Source organism: Zootoca vivipara, chromosome 4, assembly GCF_963506605.1.
Source record: "Zootoca vivipara chromosome 4, rZooViv1.1, whole genome shotgun sequence".
Taxonomy (NCBI): Eukaryota; Metazoa; Chordata; class Lepidosauria; order Squamata; family Lacertidae; genus Zootoca; species Zootoca vivipara.
Genome location: NC_083279.1, coordinates 47,171,424 through 47,187,419, shown reverse-complemented (window position 1 = coordinate 47,187,419; position 15,996 = coordinate 47,171,424). Strand labels below are relative to the sequence as shown.

General features: G+C 40.7%; 1 protein-coding gene across 1 annotated transcript in view; it reads left to right on the top strand.

The window, feature by feature from the left end:
- Positions 1 to 15,996, top strand: part of PDXK (pyridoxal kinase) — a 48,387-nt gene that overhangs the window by 16,654 nt on the left and 15,737 nt on the right. The window contains exons 2-6 of the mRNA XM_035116328.2: positions 4,583 to 4,637; positions 9,703 to 9,807; positions 13,267 to 13,350; positions 14,542 to 14,588; positions 15,102 to 15,187. Of these exons, the coding sequence (XP_034972219.1) occupies positions 4,583 to 4,637; positions 9,703 to 9,807; positions 13,267 to 13,350; positions 14,542 to 14,588; positions 15,102 to 15,187 (377 nt within the window). The remainder of the gene's footprint in view (positions 1 to 4,582; positions 4,638 to 9,702; positions 9,808 to 13,266; positions 13,351 to 14,541; positions 14,589 to 15,101; positions 15,188 to 15,996) is intronic.

Below are 15,996 nucleotides of genomic sequence, written 5' to 3'. Positions count from 1 at the left end.
TTACCATAAGTGCCACTCTGCCTTGCAGCTTGCCACTTCCATCAGGGGACCGAGGAACTGAGATTAAAGCATGCTGTGGATTAAAACAAACTGTGGCATTACTTTGATTTGGCAAACAGTTTTTGATGTGGCTCTGCTCTGTTTTGTTTTTGTTTTGCTCCATAACTTTTCATCTGATTCTGCAGAATAGTAAGCAGTAAGTGCAGTCTATCAACTTGGGATTTCAGAAGCAGTATCCTCAAAAGTTAATAATAATAATAATATTTTGGGCAGCCCCGAAAGATCAATGCATGGATAACGTACCCATTCTTCCAAAGTTTAAGATATTCCTCTTTAAGTTTGTTTGGTGAAGAGATAGAAAATTGGGAGCTTGTTTTGGGCATAGAAGTGACTAGTTGCATCTAATGATACTATTTAAGGCTGATGTATTGTGCATTGTATTGTATTGTGCATTGTTGCTTGCAGTATTTGAATGCATTGCAGACATTGCTCATCTTGGTCCTGTGTGGTCTGCAGTCATCAGACTCGGTACTCAGTTTAGCACATGTTTACACATTGCTGAGATGGATGAACGTTTAAAAATGGGTACATAATTTTCTGAACAATTCTGTCAAAAGATATGTGATCTAGTCACGTAAGCCCTGTTGGGAAAACTAAAAGCTCCAGCTATCTGAAACAGATCACAATGAACCTATGCTTGGTAGTATGATAGTTATCCAGTTATTACACAGGGTGGATGTCAGAATAGGTGGCTTGTAACAAAAATCCCTTTTGCTCAAGGCTCCCCATCAAACGCAGATCTGACTACCCTCCCAGTCTTCAAATCAACCATTCTCTTCTCCCCTCCATACAAGTTGTACTACGGAAAAGCTGTTGCTTAGTAGAATGTTACATGTTTTGCAAGCAAAAGATCCCAGGAATGCTACTCACAGTCATTGTAAACAATACTGAACTAAATGGATTAATGCTTTGACTCTGTATAAAGTAGATTGCTGAGTTCATATGTTCAGTTATCACATTGGAATTGGGAATATGAGGGGGGACTAGGCCAAAATGTTTTATTTATTAAATTTCTATACCCTCCTTCATCCAAGGATTGCAGGGCACTGATGGCGGCAACTCTTCTCTGCCAGTGACCAATGCAGCAGGGCACGTGGCAGCAGAGCAGGGAGTGTAGGCAGTGGCAGCAGCAGCAGGTATGGTGGTAGTGGCGGCAGCAGGGTGGCACTTCCAGTTTTGCCTCAGGCGGCGAAATGAGATGCATTACGCCTGTACTCATGAGATGGGTAGTGGAGATGGATCCTGGCTTGTAAAGACTTGGGCTTGTGTATAGGCTTTTACTATAGTTACAAACCTTTTGGATTGCATTCAGACACTGATATACGAGGCAATTTAAACCTGCTGTTGTACAACCAGTAAACGCTGTGGCTTACTTGTTTGGCTATCTGTATCTATTAGAAATCGTAGTAATGCATTCTTCTTGTTTCTAATGACTATTTAATCAAAGCAATAATTCATTACAGAGTAGAATAGTGTCCCCCCCCCTTTGGTGGTGGCCAGCTTGTCTTTAAGATGGAGTTGGAATTTTAAGTAGCTACTATGGAAGTGTTTTATCTTTTAGAGTTCTTTACCATTTTGGCTCTGCAATTATTTCCTCAGCACTTTCTTTGTCTCCACTGTTCTGAAGTTGAAGAGATAGACAGACAGACAGACACATACATATTGGTTGAATTTCAAACAGTCCTTGAAGAAAGCGAGCTTGCATGGACTTATATAAAACACACACATCTTCCTATACTGCATGGAGCACATTGACTTCAGAAGTGCATACAGTTTTGAGTGCATTTGTATGTGACAGGTGAAATATTCAGTGCCTGGCTAAAGGGCATTCATCACATTGCAATGGTCTATGAGGCAATCAGTGGTGATTTTGAGGTGGCCTTCACTGCATTTATCAGGCAATAACTATAGCTACTGCTTGCTTTAGTGAACCGTGACAAACGGTTACCAGCTTGAATTCTTTCTTCTTCAATTAAACTGTGTACAATGACCATATGGATCCAGTTTCATAAGTGCTTGCTTATTCCACTCAGGCTTTTAGCTGACTTACATTATTCTAATTGCTCACAATGAGATTTCACTAGTAAAGGAGCTCTACAAATGTTGATCACACAAGGAGCTTAAAAAATATTAATATCAGTACGGTAACTTTTAATACTGCATGTTAAAAAACAATCCATTAGGAAAGCTGTACTAACTTGGGCCCTGATCTAGGAAAAGTCCACATATGTCACAATTAAAACAGTGGTATCTCTGGTTAAGAACTTAATTCATTCCAGAGGTCCGTTCTTAACCTGAATCTGTTCTTAACCTGAAGCACCACTTTAGCTAATGGGGCCTCCTGCTGCTGCCACGCCACCGGAGCACGATTTCTGTTTTCATACTGAAGCAAAGTTCTTAACCTGAGGTACTATTTCTGGGTTAGCGGAGTTTGTAACCTGAAGCGTTTGTAACCTGAAGCGTTTGTAACCCGAGGTACCACTGTATTAAGTGTGACTAAACTTTAAAACTAGCCAAAATAAAATAAGATACAATAAATCACAGAGCTCAAAAACGGCCTTTCTCCAAGTGCCATTTTGTTTCAACCTACCAGTATTTTTATTACTGGTTAGTGTTGGACATTAATAAATATTATCTACCTACCTATCTATTTAAAGTTTGTATGGAAATAGGTGGTCCTTCAGATATCCAGGTCCCAAGCTATAACGGTCTCTTGGAGCAGGGACGTCCAACTCCCAATAGACTGCGATCTACTCACAGTTTTTTAAAATTGCCATAAAAATACTGGCAGTGATCTACCCAAAGTTGTGGAGGTTTTTTTTTAGTGAGCCAAAATTGTTTGTTTTTTTGTTGTCGTTTTTTTTTCCTGTATGGAGATCGCTGAGGGGCCAGAGGTCATCCAGGATCTACCAGGAACACCCCACAATCCACCAGTAGATCACAATCTACTTGTTGGGCATGCCTGTCTTAGAGGTTATCAAATCCGCACTTTCATTTTGGTCACAAACAAATAAGAAGCCAGTGGAGCTACTGTATTTTAATACCAATTAGCTGCCTTGTTCTATACCAGTGTAGTCTTTGGACATCAAATGCATTGCAATAGTCTCATTTTGAAGACTGTTGTGACCAGTACACAAACAAATCTCTTCCAACTCTATGGTTCTGTGTTTTGCTGCAGTAATAACAGTTCACATTACGGTAGTTTTCCTTTGCTGGGAAGTATCCAGGGGGCTATATACCCTACCATAGATGCTGTCAGGATATGTGTGCATGGATGTCCTGGGGAGCCACATTCACACAGCTGCCTTTGTGAGAGCAAATCGTTGGAGTGTATGAGGGCTCTAATAAACTGTCATTCCCATATTTTAAAGCTAATGCAGCTGTGGTTGCATTTAGAAGCAAGAAGCCAGCTTTATCAATGGTTGCTGCAATTCATCCAATTTTTACACTTCCCTAGGCCACAGGGGGGGGGGAGATCTTGCAATCTGCTGATGAATCTGAGTATGAGTCTTACTTTAGTATGGCATAGCCTAGTTATGTGGCTTAAATTTACATGAAGGGGCTACCCTGTCATGGTAAGGAAGACACAATGTCCCCCAGTGTACAGCGTGACTAGCAAAGCTTCAATTAAACTGCCAGAAATTTGCTTGAAAATGGATCATACACGATTATTTCTGCACTATTACTATTGTCTCCCTGTGACTCACTCTGCTGTATATAGTAGCTTTATTTTGAAGACTATTTTGTTCCTACAGAGAGAGGTTTGAGAGCAAATATATTAAATGTCAGATGTTTCCATCATATTTGCAGCCTAAGACTTAAGCAGTGGATGGAAATGTAGCATGCCTTGAAATATCAGATAAATATATATTTACTGTTATCTCTGTTGCTACTGCAAAGAGTTATTTGCCTCTTTGCTACAATACCATACACATATCTATCTCACCTGCTCCTCCCTCCCAGACTTGGCTGTTTTCAGGGAGGGGTTTTTTGCATGTTGCGTCATAATTATGTGCAATATCAAATATAGTCACCGCAAAGGAATGCTATTTATTAGATTTTGCACTCTTTCAAAATATTAATGTTTGCTGTAAACAACCTTCCCTCATCCTCCAAGAGTTTCCCCTTTTAGGCCCTTGGGATCCTGAGAACTGCACATTCATATTTTCTACCTTTTTCTCTTTCTGTCCTTATTATTGCTGTAATATTGTAATATGGTCCATGGGGTCATGAAGAGTCGGACACAACTAAACGACTAAACAACAACAATATTGTCTTTACAGGTTTGCCCTGTTTACCTTCTATTTTAGTTTATTCATCAGTATCTTTCAACTGTGTGTGTTGACACAAGAAGGGAGACTTCCAGCAGAAGCATTTTATTGTTTATGAGTTTGCTTATTTACCCAGCTTTTAGTAATCAACATACTGTACCTAAATGCATAGTGGGCCACAGAAATACGTTGCTACCTTAGAATAAGGAGGAATTTCGTTTATAAGTATTATTTGTTTTTTGTTTTTGCAGGTTTTGGGCTTTGAAATAGATACTGTGAACTCTGTCCAGTTTTCAAATCATACAGGTAAGTATATGCATATATCTATTCTCTTGAGATGCTTTTATTTTACGGAAAAGGGGATGGATATTCCCAATGAAGGGTTGTAGAAAGTGGATTCTCCCAAGGATCAGTATTGGGACCTGTGCTTTTTAACTTGATTATAAATGTTTTAGAGTTGGGGATGAGCAGTGAGGTAGCCAAGTTTGCTGATGGTACCAAATTGTTCATGGTAGTTAAAAGTAAAAGTGATTACAAAGAGCTCCAAAAGGATCTCTCTGAACTGAGTCAGTGGGTGGTAAAATGGCAAATGCAATTCAGTGGTAAGCAAGTGTAAAGAGATACAGATTGTGGGGGGGATCTTAATTTCAACAAACAATGGACGCTCGAGTTGCAAACGTGATCAGTGCAGGAGGCACGTTCGCAACTCGCAGTGCCGCCTCTGCGCATGCTTGGGTTGCGATTTGGCGCTTCTGTGCATGCGCAAAGCACGGTTTAGTGTTTCTGCGCATGCGCAAGTGCCGAAACCCAGAAGTAACCCGTTTGAGTACTTCTGGGTTCGCGCAGTGCGCAACCCGAAAAGACACAACCTGAAGCGTCTGTAACCTGAAGTATGACTGTATACACGCATGGAATCTGAACTTGTGGTGACTCACCAGGAATAAGAACTTTGGGTCAAAGTGAATAGCTCAATGAAGATGTTGACCAGTGTTTGGCAGCTACTAGGAATCCATGCTAGGGATCATTAGGACAAAGAATGAAAATAAGCCAACATCATAATGCCATTATACAAATCTATGCTGTCATTGCACTTGGAATACTGTGTACAGTTTTGGTTGCCTCACCTCAAAACAGCTATTGTGGAGCTGGGAATGGTGCATTAAAAGGCAACTAAAAGGATTAAGGGGTTGAATTGAAGGTGACAAAATTTGGGGCTTTTTAGTTTAGAAAAAATATGAATGGGGAGGCATGAGAGAGTTGTATAGAATTAGACATGGTGTGGAGAAAGTGGATAGCAAAAAGTTTTTCTCCATATCTAATAATGCTAGAACTAGAAATGTTGGAAGATTCAGGGCAGAGGAAAGAAATTATTATGGAATTCTCTCTAACAAGAGGTAGTGGTGGCCACTAACTTGTATGACTTGTAAAGAGGATTCGACAAATTAATGGAGGAAAAGGCTGTTCTCTGCCTCCACTGCCAGAGGCAGCATGTCTGAATACCATTGTTGGAAATTGTAGGTGGAGAAAGTGCTCTTGTTCCCAGGGCCTGTTTCTCTATAGGGAAACTTTTGACCTGCCAGATGTTGTAAACTGCAACTCCCATCATCCCTGGCTATTGGCCATTCTATCTGGGGTGTAATTCTGCAACATCTGGAGGACCAAAGGTTCCCCAAGCCTACCATAGGCACATATGAAATCTACTGTGAGAGAACATGTTGTTGGATTAGATGGGCCTCTGACCCGCTCAAGCAGGTTCCTCTTGCATTCTTATGTATAATCCTAAATACCGGTAAATGTTAAGAATACAAAACACTCAGGGACCATTCCTAACTCCCCAGTGTTGATGACTTGAGGAGGGATTAGAATTGGTCTCTGTGCTGGTCTCTCTCTTGCTGCTGTGGAGACCTGAATGGATGGGTGGTTACAGCTGGTGTTCATCCCATTAACAGTAGTTAGTGTCAAGCCCATAGCTGCTAAGTTATCCCTTTTTTAATGGGATTTTCCCTTATGCTGAATAGGCTTCCTCGCGAGAAAAGGGAAAACTTGGCAGCTATGGTCAAGCCCCCAAACAGGGCATTTCAGGGATAGAGCCGGACTCAAACAGGAATCCACTGACTCCTATGCTGGTCCATTGTCAGATGGATCTTCTCTGTTGTGCCAGCCTGGAATTGGTGCTGCAAAACAACAACATCATCATGAACAACAAGGAAACCGCCTCTCACCTTCCACCCAGACCAGCAAGAGCCAACAAAGCCTTCTGATGTGGTGGCGGCTCTACTGCTCTGACGGTCCCCTAGGCAAGGTTAGGATGGCTTTACCTCTCTTTATTTGTTGGTATTGAGAGGAGCAAGCTTTATGCGATATCGAAGGAGCATAAAGAACAGACTCTTGCATCAGACTTTCACCAGAGTCTGATCATTCCCGCCTTGGAAAGCAGCTTGTGGCTGGTGTTGCTCTGACAGTGTTGGCCCCGAAGGCTCAGCTGGCGTGTGGTGGGCTCCTTTCACCCTCTGATCCCCGCCCTCCCAGCGCGCGTGTGTGCGCGTCCCAGGTGCCATTAAAGCACGTTCTGCCGCTGCTTCACACAGTGGGCAAAATCTTCCTTCCTCCTTTTCCAGCGGCCATTAAAAAAAAACATGTTTTAAAGGGAAACTACTTTGCTTCAAAAATTTTGGAAACAGCAACCCCTTATCGCTCCAGTGAGTGATGAAGGATTTGACAATCAAATGCTTTGAGTGTTTGTTTGTTTGTTTGTTTGTTTGTTTGTTTGTTTGTGTATGTATTACATTTCCTCCTTGGTTCTCCTCCAAGGAGCCTGGGCTAGCATCTGTAGAGGTAGCTTTTTTAAAATCTCCACAAGAATGGTAAGAGGTACTAAGGTTGATAGTAATTTGTCTGAGGCTACCCAGTGGCAAATTGACACTGTCCTCTGTCACTATAAGCACCTGCTCATACATACGGTAGACTTCATGGTTCCTTCAAAGAAGTTGACTTCCTGATATTGGCAAAAGAGGGAGGAGAGAGATAAGGAGCATATATTAAAACATCTTCTGATGGACACTTGTTTTTTCTGAATCACTCTGTTCCTTACATTAACGAAAAGGAAGATGTTGATATGCTATTTGTGATGCTCAAGAATATGCTTCTTTTAATCCTCCTGATATAGAGAGAGCATTTTAAGCTGGAGCCCCGAGGGAGCTCTGTTGGCTAAGTTGCCTGGCGAGGAGTATTTACTGTATGATTAGAGTGAGTGACTCACCTCCAAACGACATTGTGCTGCACGCTCGAATAAAAGGAGCTTGTCACACAGCCTACGTAGATGCTCTTTTTTTAAGAAACGGGGGGGGGGGGGAGAGACAGTTTCAGTTTGTCACGCTCTCTCTCATGTGTATGAATATAAATGTTTTGGGGGGAAGGGGGAGGAAATAGACCCTGATAGGCTTCTGGCCTGCTCTTAACAGTTTGGCAGATTTGTTATTAGCATGCATATAAAGGACTCATTTGGTTTGCTTCCTATGCTTAAAAAGCAAAACAGGTGTGTGTTGTAAAGTCAGATGCATTGTTTGGTTTCACGTTTGGGGATGCAGTTGGACTGGGATCCAAAGAGGGCTTCTCACAACGGGAATCCTCACTCTTGAATACGGCTTAAGCACATGCTTCCAGCCAAACATTTCCCACTGAGGCGTGCTGCAGAGTGCTGATGCTAACTCAGACATTCTCTGTAGCATCCTGTGTGGGGAACCTTGCAACAGGTCTACCCTAATACCAGGAGGCAGCATGGTTGTATTTATTGGTTAACAACAGATCAAGAGCTCAGCACCCAGGCACCAAGAAGACCATAGAGCAGAGAGATTTAAAGGCATGTGCAAAGCTATCCTCCATGCCTATTGTTGCAGAACCAGTTCTGATTTGAACAAGGCTAATAAATTTGCAAAACTGTGTTGATCTAAGCATGGAGAATTAAGGAAAATGCTTTCCCCCTTTTTTGTTTTTTGAGGAACAAGAGTGGAAATTTGGACCTTTGTTTCCAAGGATAACATATTATAGTATGCTGACCCATTTACTGCTTGCCCAGTACCTCCTGCCAGTCACAATGGGGTACTGTGTCCTTGAATGCTCTTTGGCTATTTCCCTCCCTCTCAGAGTTTATTCAAAAGTGTTCTTGGCACTGCTTCTGTTCATCTTTGAACTTTTGTACCATCAGATGCCAAATTGCAATTAGGTTTATAAAAGGGGTCAGAGAAAGCAGATGGGTGAACTCCCTAACCAAAGCTAATGTGGGGAAGTATTATAGCCGGATGATAGATTTCATGCGTCAGGTGGCTTGAGGAACACCCTTTTGTTCTTTCACTTGTAGAATGTGATTGGTTTTCCTCTGGTTCTATATTTGGAAAACCCCAGTTGCTTTCACAAAATAATAACAGGACTATTAATGTTGATTTATTTCCTTTCGAAAATGCATTTATTGGGTCAGAAAGTACTAGATTAATCTTGTTTTAGTGCTCTCAATCATTCCCCTACAAAACCAGCCACAATAATTTCAGTTTTAATGAGATTATTGTGCTGGAGATGCTGTGGAGTCAATCATTCCCTCTGTTTCCAGTGTTCAGGCTGTAACTGCCATTGCTTTATTTATTATTTGCTTATTCCATTTTTAAACTGCCCTTCATCAGTTAAGATCCCAGGGCAGTTTGCAATATATGGAATTAAAACAATAACTTTTAATTTTTAAAAAAACACTATAATACACACCAAACATGAATTCAAAATAAACAATAAACCAACCATCAATCGACAATATAAATATAACTGACTTGAAACACCTCAGTTTTCCCCAAAGGCCTGGATGTAAATTTGTGTCATTAGATGGGGAACCTTTGTCTTGTAGGTCAGATATGGCCTATGACCTGATTGCATCCACCCCACAGGGCTTTCTGAACACTGCAGCCTGCTATGGGTCTTTGGGTGAGTAGAGGGACAGTTCCTAGTAGTGTGGACACCATCAGAAAATGAAGGCAGCACTCTTCCTCCACTCATCACCAGGAATGATTGGGTTGCCGATCACCCAGTCTATATTACAAAGATCCCTCAGGAGAGAGGTCTGGAGCAAATGACCTTTGTAGTGACAGCCTAAAGGTAGCTCTGCAGACCTCAATATGTGTAGTACCAGCTGGGTGTTCATGGGTATCCGTTCCTCAAGCTGTCAATTTACCTGCCACCACCTGCTGCACAATTCCCCAAACCTGAGATAATTCCCCACACAGACATTATAGCAAGGGTTAGCTCAATCTAAATGAGAAAAGGGTACAGGCCAGTTCACCAGGGGCACCCATGCAGCCTATAACATTATTTTGTCTCTTTCTTTGCTCAGGTTATGATCACTGGAAGGGGCAGGTGTTAAATTCAGATGAACTTCATGAACTATATGAAGGACTGAAACTGAACAATGTAAATCATTATGATTATGTACTTACAGGTAAGTTTCTTAGTTTTTTCGAGAGTGTTATCGTGGCCACTAAAGAACCTGAAATACGTACGCTGGGGGCAAACACATACGGTAGCTGTTGTTAAAACAAACGGTGTCCTCTCACTCTCTTAAACGTGGTTAAGAGATAATTCAGTGTTATGTCTACATTGCCTCTCTAGGAGAAGCATTTTTAAAAGGCAACCTCAGCAGGGAGCTTGTAATATAAAGCTTTGCATCCAGCAAAATACCCTCGCTCACATTTCTGCAGATTATTGTTAATAACATAGTTTCACCTCAATGCATCCAGTGCATATGTTTTAAATTTCATTTTCTGTATTCCTTACTGCAGGGAATAGGCTTGTTCTAAACTTGCTAGATGAAATTGATTGCCATATTGATTTATATAACTTCCTCAAGAAGGGAGGTGGTTTCAAAGCCGAGGATAACGGGGAAATTTAATGATACAGGTCCAGAATTATCGCCCATAAAGGCTACTCTGCCATGAAGGGCATTGCACAGCTGACAGTTTATTTCCCCCTGCTCTGGTTTCCATGGAGTTCTTGGAGGTAAAGGAGATATTTAATAACAAAGTGAATGAGATTGCACTGATGTGGCAATGAATTTTCAGGATAAACAGATTCCATTTGTTTTGAAGACCTTTTTAATTTCCCCCCTGAGGAAAATCTTAATGTGCAAAATGACAGAATAGCTTTACAAAACTGTTTTCTTTTACCAACCACAGCTATCCAACTAAAATATTTTTCTACCTGCACTATTGCTTATTTTTATTTCTTATCCTGCTTCTATCTGGGCTCAGGGTTGCTTTTTTTCAAAGTATAGTTTGAAATAATTGAGGTAATTTTGAGACTGGATAGTCTATATCATTTAAAGTTGATTTTTAAGATATTGCTCTGTGTCCATATTCAGAGCTTTTCAGGAAAGTGTAAGTTGTGAGGAGCTATATTTTCAGGGGTTGTGTGTAAGTGGGAAAAATAGGCTTTGATGGAAGAGAGTATGGCGCCAGTGAAACAAATAACATTTCAGACATTCATTGACTAATGCATTGTGCTTGCTGGGTATAGAGGTTAAAACTCTCATTTTAATCTTTATTTTTGCTCATTGTCTTGGCCCTGTTTACTGTTTGGGAAGAGAGAACAATAAAAATTTCCTGAAAACATTGGCCCAGGACGCGGCACCCTACACAGACACATCCCAATGAACCCAATTTGGATTGCTAGTCTAATATCAAAGAACAATACCATTTCTTTATCTAGATCGACAAATACTGTATATAAACTATTTAATCATAGAATCTCAAAGGAGCATGCATAAAGCAGCTGTAAACAATATACAAATAAAATAATCAAAATTTAAATGCAGTTATACGTAACTTTGTTTACATGTTCAGGCAAGCTTGCTAAATAATTTTTTTAGCAGCTTCTACTGCATGTGGCGACTTTGGTCTCTACTTTCAGTATCACACATTGTGACCAAAGAACTAAAGAACTAAAGTCGCTGTTATAAGAGATATGGCGTTGCTGCTGTTTTTGTGCTCTTTGCTTTATAATGCCTATTAAAACAGCGGCATGTAATGTGATGTTATCACACGGGCCTTCTCCTTGCCACTGTCTCACATCATTGGCTGGTAGGGGATGAGAATGGGGAGTTTCAGAGTGTGGTGACATCATATTGCATTTTTTTTGGATTATATGTTGTTTGAAAACATACAGAGCAGCAGCTGCTCTTTGTCCCTCACAATACTGTACATTTTGTCTAAGGTCTCCCTAGTGTCTCTTGTTATGTCTTGTTTAGACCTAAGACTAAGGTCACTGCCACACCATACATTTACACCACTTTAACAGGCATAGCTCCCCGCAAAGAATTCTGGGAGCTCTGGTATGTTAAGGGTGATGACCTCACAGAGCTACGATTCCCAGCACCCTCAACAAACTACAATTTTCAGGATTCTCCATGAAGTGGTGTAAGTGTGCTTTAAATGTATGGCATGGATACTTAGGCCATATTTCTAAACTCTCTGAGGAAAGATGACTAGACGTGTAAATTATTCACTAAAGTAATCTCTCTAAACTAATGAATAACTCTCGAGTGAAATGTATAAAGGGTCACTCCTATATAGGCAGGGCAAAGTTTGCTCTGAATTTCATCTGAATTACCTGCTAGAACTCAACAGTGTTGAAGAGCAGAGATGGGGGCTGTGGAGTTTTTGCTTCATTTGGTTTTGCAGAATAGCATACCATCTATTCTGTTCAGGGCCAATTTATGTATTCATTCAGGGTTTCTGAGGTGCCATTCACTTTGCCTCACAACAAGCCCCTTATGGGTGGGTGCTTGATCCGAGTGGCTGCAGCTTGCAGATTCGAGAACTTGGCCAAAAGTAACAAAACATATTTCAATAAGAAAAATGTAAGGTTCTGGCTGGAACGTGTGCAGAGGAGGATGGCCGAGATAATAAAGGGTCTGGAAGCCAAGCCATATGAGGGACAGTTGAGGGAGTTGGACATGTTTAGCCTGGAGCAGAGAAAACTGAGAGGCGATATGATAGCCATCTTCAAATATCTGAAGGGCTGTCACATGGAAGATGGAGGAAGCTTGTTTTCTGCTTCTCCAGAGGGTAGAAGTTCTCTCAAACCAATGGATCATATTACTGTACAAGAAAGGAGATTCCAGCTAAGCATTAGGAGGAACCTTCTGGCAGTAAAAGCTGTTCAACTGTGGAACAGACTATCTTGAAAGGTGGTGGACTCTCCTTCCTTGGAGGTTTTGAACAGAGCTTGAACGGCCATCTGTCAGGGATTTTTTAAGCTGTGATTCCTACATTGCAGGGGATTGGACTAGATGATCCTTGGGGTCCATTCCAACTCTACATTTCTGTAATTACTTCCTTCAGCTCACTCTCGTTTATGGAGGGGTTGTGGGGGGAGAAGTTGGGAGGGTTCCATTTGACGTGTGTGTGTGTGTGTGTGTGTGTGTGTGTTTTGCAAGAGTAGGGGCTCTCCTTGATAAAGAATACATTTATAACAGTCCTCTGCACTTGAACTGGCAAAGCTGAAAAACTAAATGAAGATCAAAATGTGACCTGTGGCACTTCAATTTGTGATGACTGAGTCACACATGGAAGAAAGTAAAAAACACTACAGCCAATCTGCATCCTAGACAGAAAATTTGGTTGTTTTTCCTCAAGGGAAGAGAATGATTTTGTTAGCAGAAAAACTGCTTGGAAGCTTATAGTGGTTTCTGTGTTTGTGTTTTGCTTTGATCTCTTAGACCTATGAAAAAAGATTGGCTTCCACATGTCCAGGCAGATAAACTCTAAAATAGCAAACTCACCCCAGTTTATAGAAGTGACAACTACAGGCCAATTCATAGAGCTGCTGCCACTGAACAGAAATTGGGTGTGGAAAATACTTTTCCAACATAATCTTAATTTCCCATCTTATCCCTTCAAAGGCTACACAAGAGACAAATCATTCCTTGGAATGGTGGTTGATATTGTTCAAGAGCTAAAACAACAGAACTCCAATTTGGTATATGGTAAGTTTCTAATATACAAATTATTCACTTTACATGATGTTGTTAGGGAGATCTCCCAGACGAAAGATATTGGTGGCCCTCCTGAACATAACTCTAAAGGCTCAGGGTACACAAAAGTGGTTATGGCCTTGATAGTATATAAAAAATAGATCATGAAATTCCTTGGGGGTAAATTAGTTTTGATGACACCAGCTGGGACACCAGAGAAATCTCTTAGCAGTGCTATAGTGATAATAAAAGGGCATTAGCAAGTTCACAGCTCATGGGTGTTTTGTCTGGCAACAAGAGACTGATTTTCTCTGATGTTATAGTGGAACTTACTGCCTTGACTTAGCTGCTCTGATTTCAAAGAGGCAACTGAGTGCTGGAGCATTCGCTAGAGAGAATTCAGATTCAAAGATCACTGAATAACTTCTGTTACATTAGCTGTTTAAGTCTTGCCTGATATCCTGGAGCTATGAGACAAGACCTGGTTTGCTGAAATCAATATAGGTTAACATTGCTTTCAAACAGTTCTAAGAGGGCCTTTTCAAGTTGCTGCTGACTGACCATTTGGCCACTTGGTATGAGAAGTGTTCCCTTCAAATTACTGGACAGATTCACAGCCTATAATCATTCTATCCTTTTATGGATCCTGAACAAAGTTCAGTTTATGCCATTTGGGGGTGGGGGGGTGTTTTAGCAAAGATCAATTTCCTAGCATAGGATAATAACAATTTATTGTAACTACCATAGAGGTTTGCAATGAGCCTGGCATGGTTATGATCTATTGACCAGGTGGCGCTGTGGTTAAACCACTGAGCCTAGGGCTTGCTGATCAGAAGGTCGGCGGTTCGAATCCCTGTGACGGGGTGAGCTCCCGTTGCTTGGTCCCAGCTCCTGCCAACCTAGCAGTTCGAAAGCACGTCAAAATGCAAGTAGATAAATAGGAACCGCTACAGCGGGAAGGTAAACGGCGTTTCCATGTGCTGCTCTGGTTTGCCAGAAGCGGCTTTGTCATGCTGGCCACATGACCTGGAAGCTATACGCCGGCTCCCTCGGCCAATAATGCGAGATGAGTGCGCAACCCCAGAGTCGGTCACGACTGGACCTAATGGTCAGGGGTCCCTTTACCTTTACCTTACTTAAAATTATGTTCTTATGCGGTGGCATTATTGCATCTGCATTAACAATTTTAATTTTCTCTTTCAGTATGCGATCCTGTGATGGGTGACAAGTGGAGTGGGGAAGGCTATATGGTTGGTAATCATCTCACTCTTGGCCCATCTTGATGCATAATGTTATGCCTAAACAAACTCTATTTCTTCAGGACATAGATACAGACTGGACCAGTATAACAGGGAATGAAAACTCTGTCTGCATGTGTGGAATGTGTGGTGTGCTGGTTGCTTGAAGTGCAACTTCATGGTGGCTATTCTGTATGGAAATCCATTTATGGAAAGTAGCTTGTAAAAAAAAAGGTGATTACCCCCCCCCCCCCAATGCCACAGCAGTCTTTCTTTCTGCTGCAGCAGAATAGCAGAGTTTGCTGGAACTGTGTGTGTGGAATATGAAATCTCCAAGTGCAGTAATAGTCGTGAATCTCTTCCCACCAGTGTACTTATCAATTTCTGGATTGAGCTGAGAAGAAGAACTGCACATTCATGGATTTATTTTTTTTGGAAGATTTGAACTTTGTAGAATAAACTCTGAATAATGAAGAACCTGCTTAAGCTTTCCAAAGGAAATATCATTTTTCTTATTCTTTACAGTATGTTCCAAAGGATCTTCTTCCAGTTTATAAGGACAAGGTTGTGCCTGTAGCAGATATAATAACACCTAATCAGTTTGAGGCTGAGTAAGTATTGTTTTTCTCATATATTTTTAAAGAGGTAGAGATAAATTGTTTTCATTATTATTATTATCATCCTGATTAAAATGATAAGTTGCATCTTGTAATTAATTAAAATTAATATTAAATGCATTCTTGGCATTTCTTGCCATCTATAAAATCATGTGCTAACAAATCTAAATTTTTGTAAGTTTGCTAAATTAGTTTGGCTGGGATTGTTTCAACAACATGGGGTATATATGCTGTTTGAGTCTATCATTTTACAGGGTCTGTTAGCTGAGAGGATTAGAAGATGCCAAGGGTTGATGAGCAACATAGATTAACTTCTTGTATTTATTAGTGTGAAGGCAAACTTATACATTTATCACATTGAATAACACCTTAGTAAGACAACATTCAGAGCCTTTTGATTAGAAGGCCTTGGCCAAAGATAGTAAGAAGACTTTTAGAAATGTTTTATGAATTTGAATTATTAATGTATGATACCTTCTTGTCTTGAACTGTCCTTCGAGTATCACTGTGTCAGAAAAAGCAGCTAAAATACCTGAAATAAATTAAATGAAATATATTATGATAGCACTGCAAAAGGGAACTCTATGCGAACAACCTTTCTCTATCCGTTGAACCAAGGCAGCCCATAAATTCACTGAACTGTATAAAACATGACACAGAAATAGGTTAAAGAATGAACCTCAAACAAAAGAAAGAGGCCAGAATTATACTTAGGGTTTTATAGTAGCTCAGAAGGTTGTTAGAACCTTCGTTAAAAGTTCCCTACTTGTTAGACTCTTGAGCTTCCGTAATACTATGTTGGA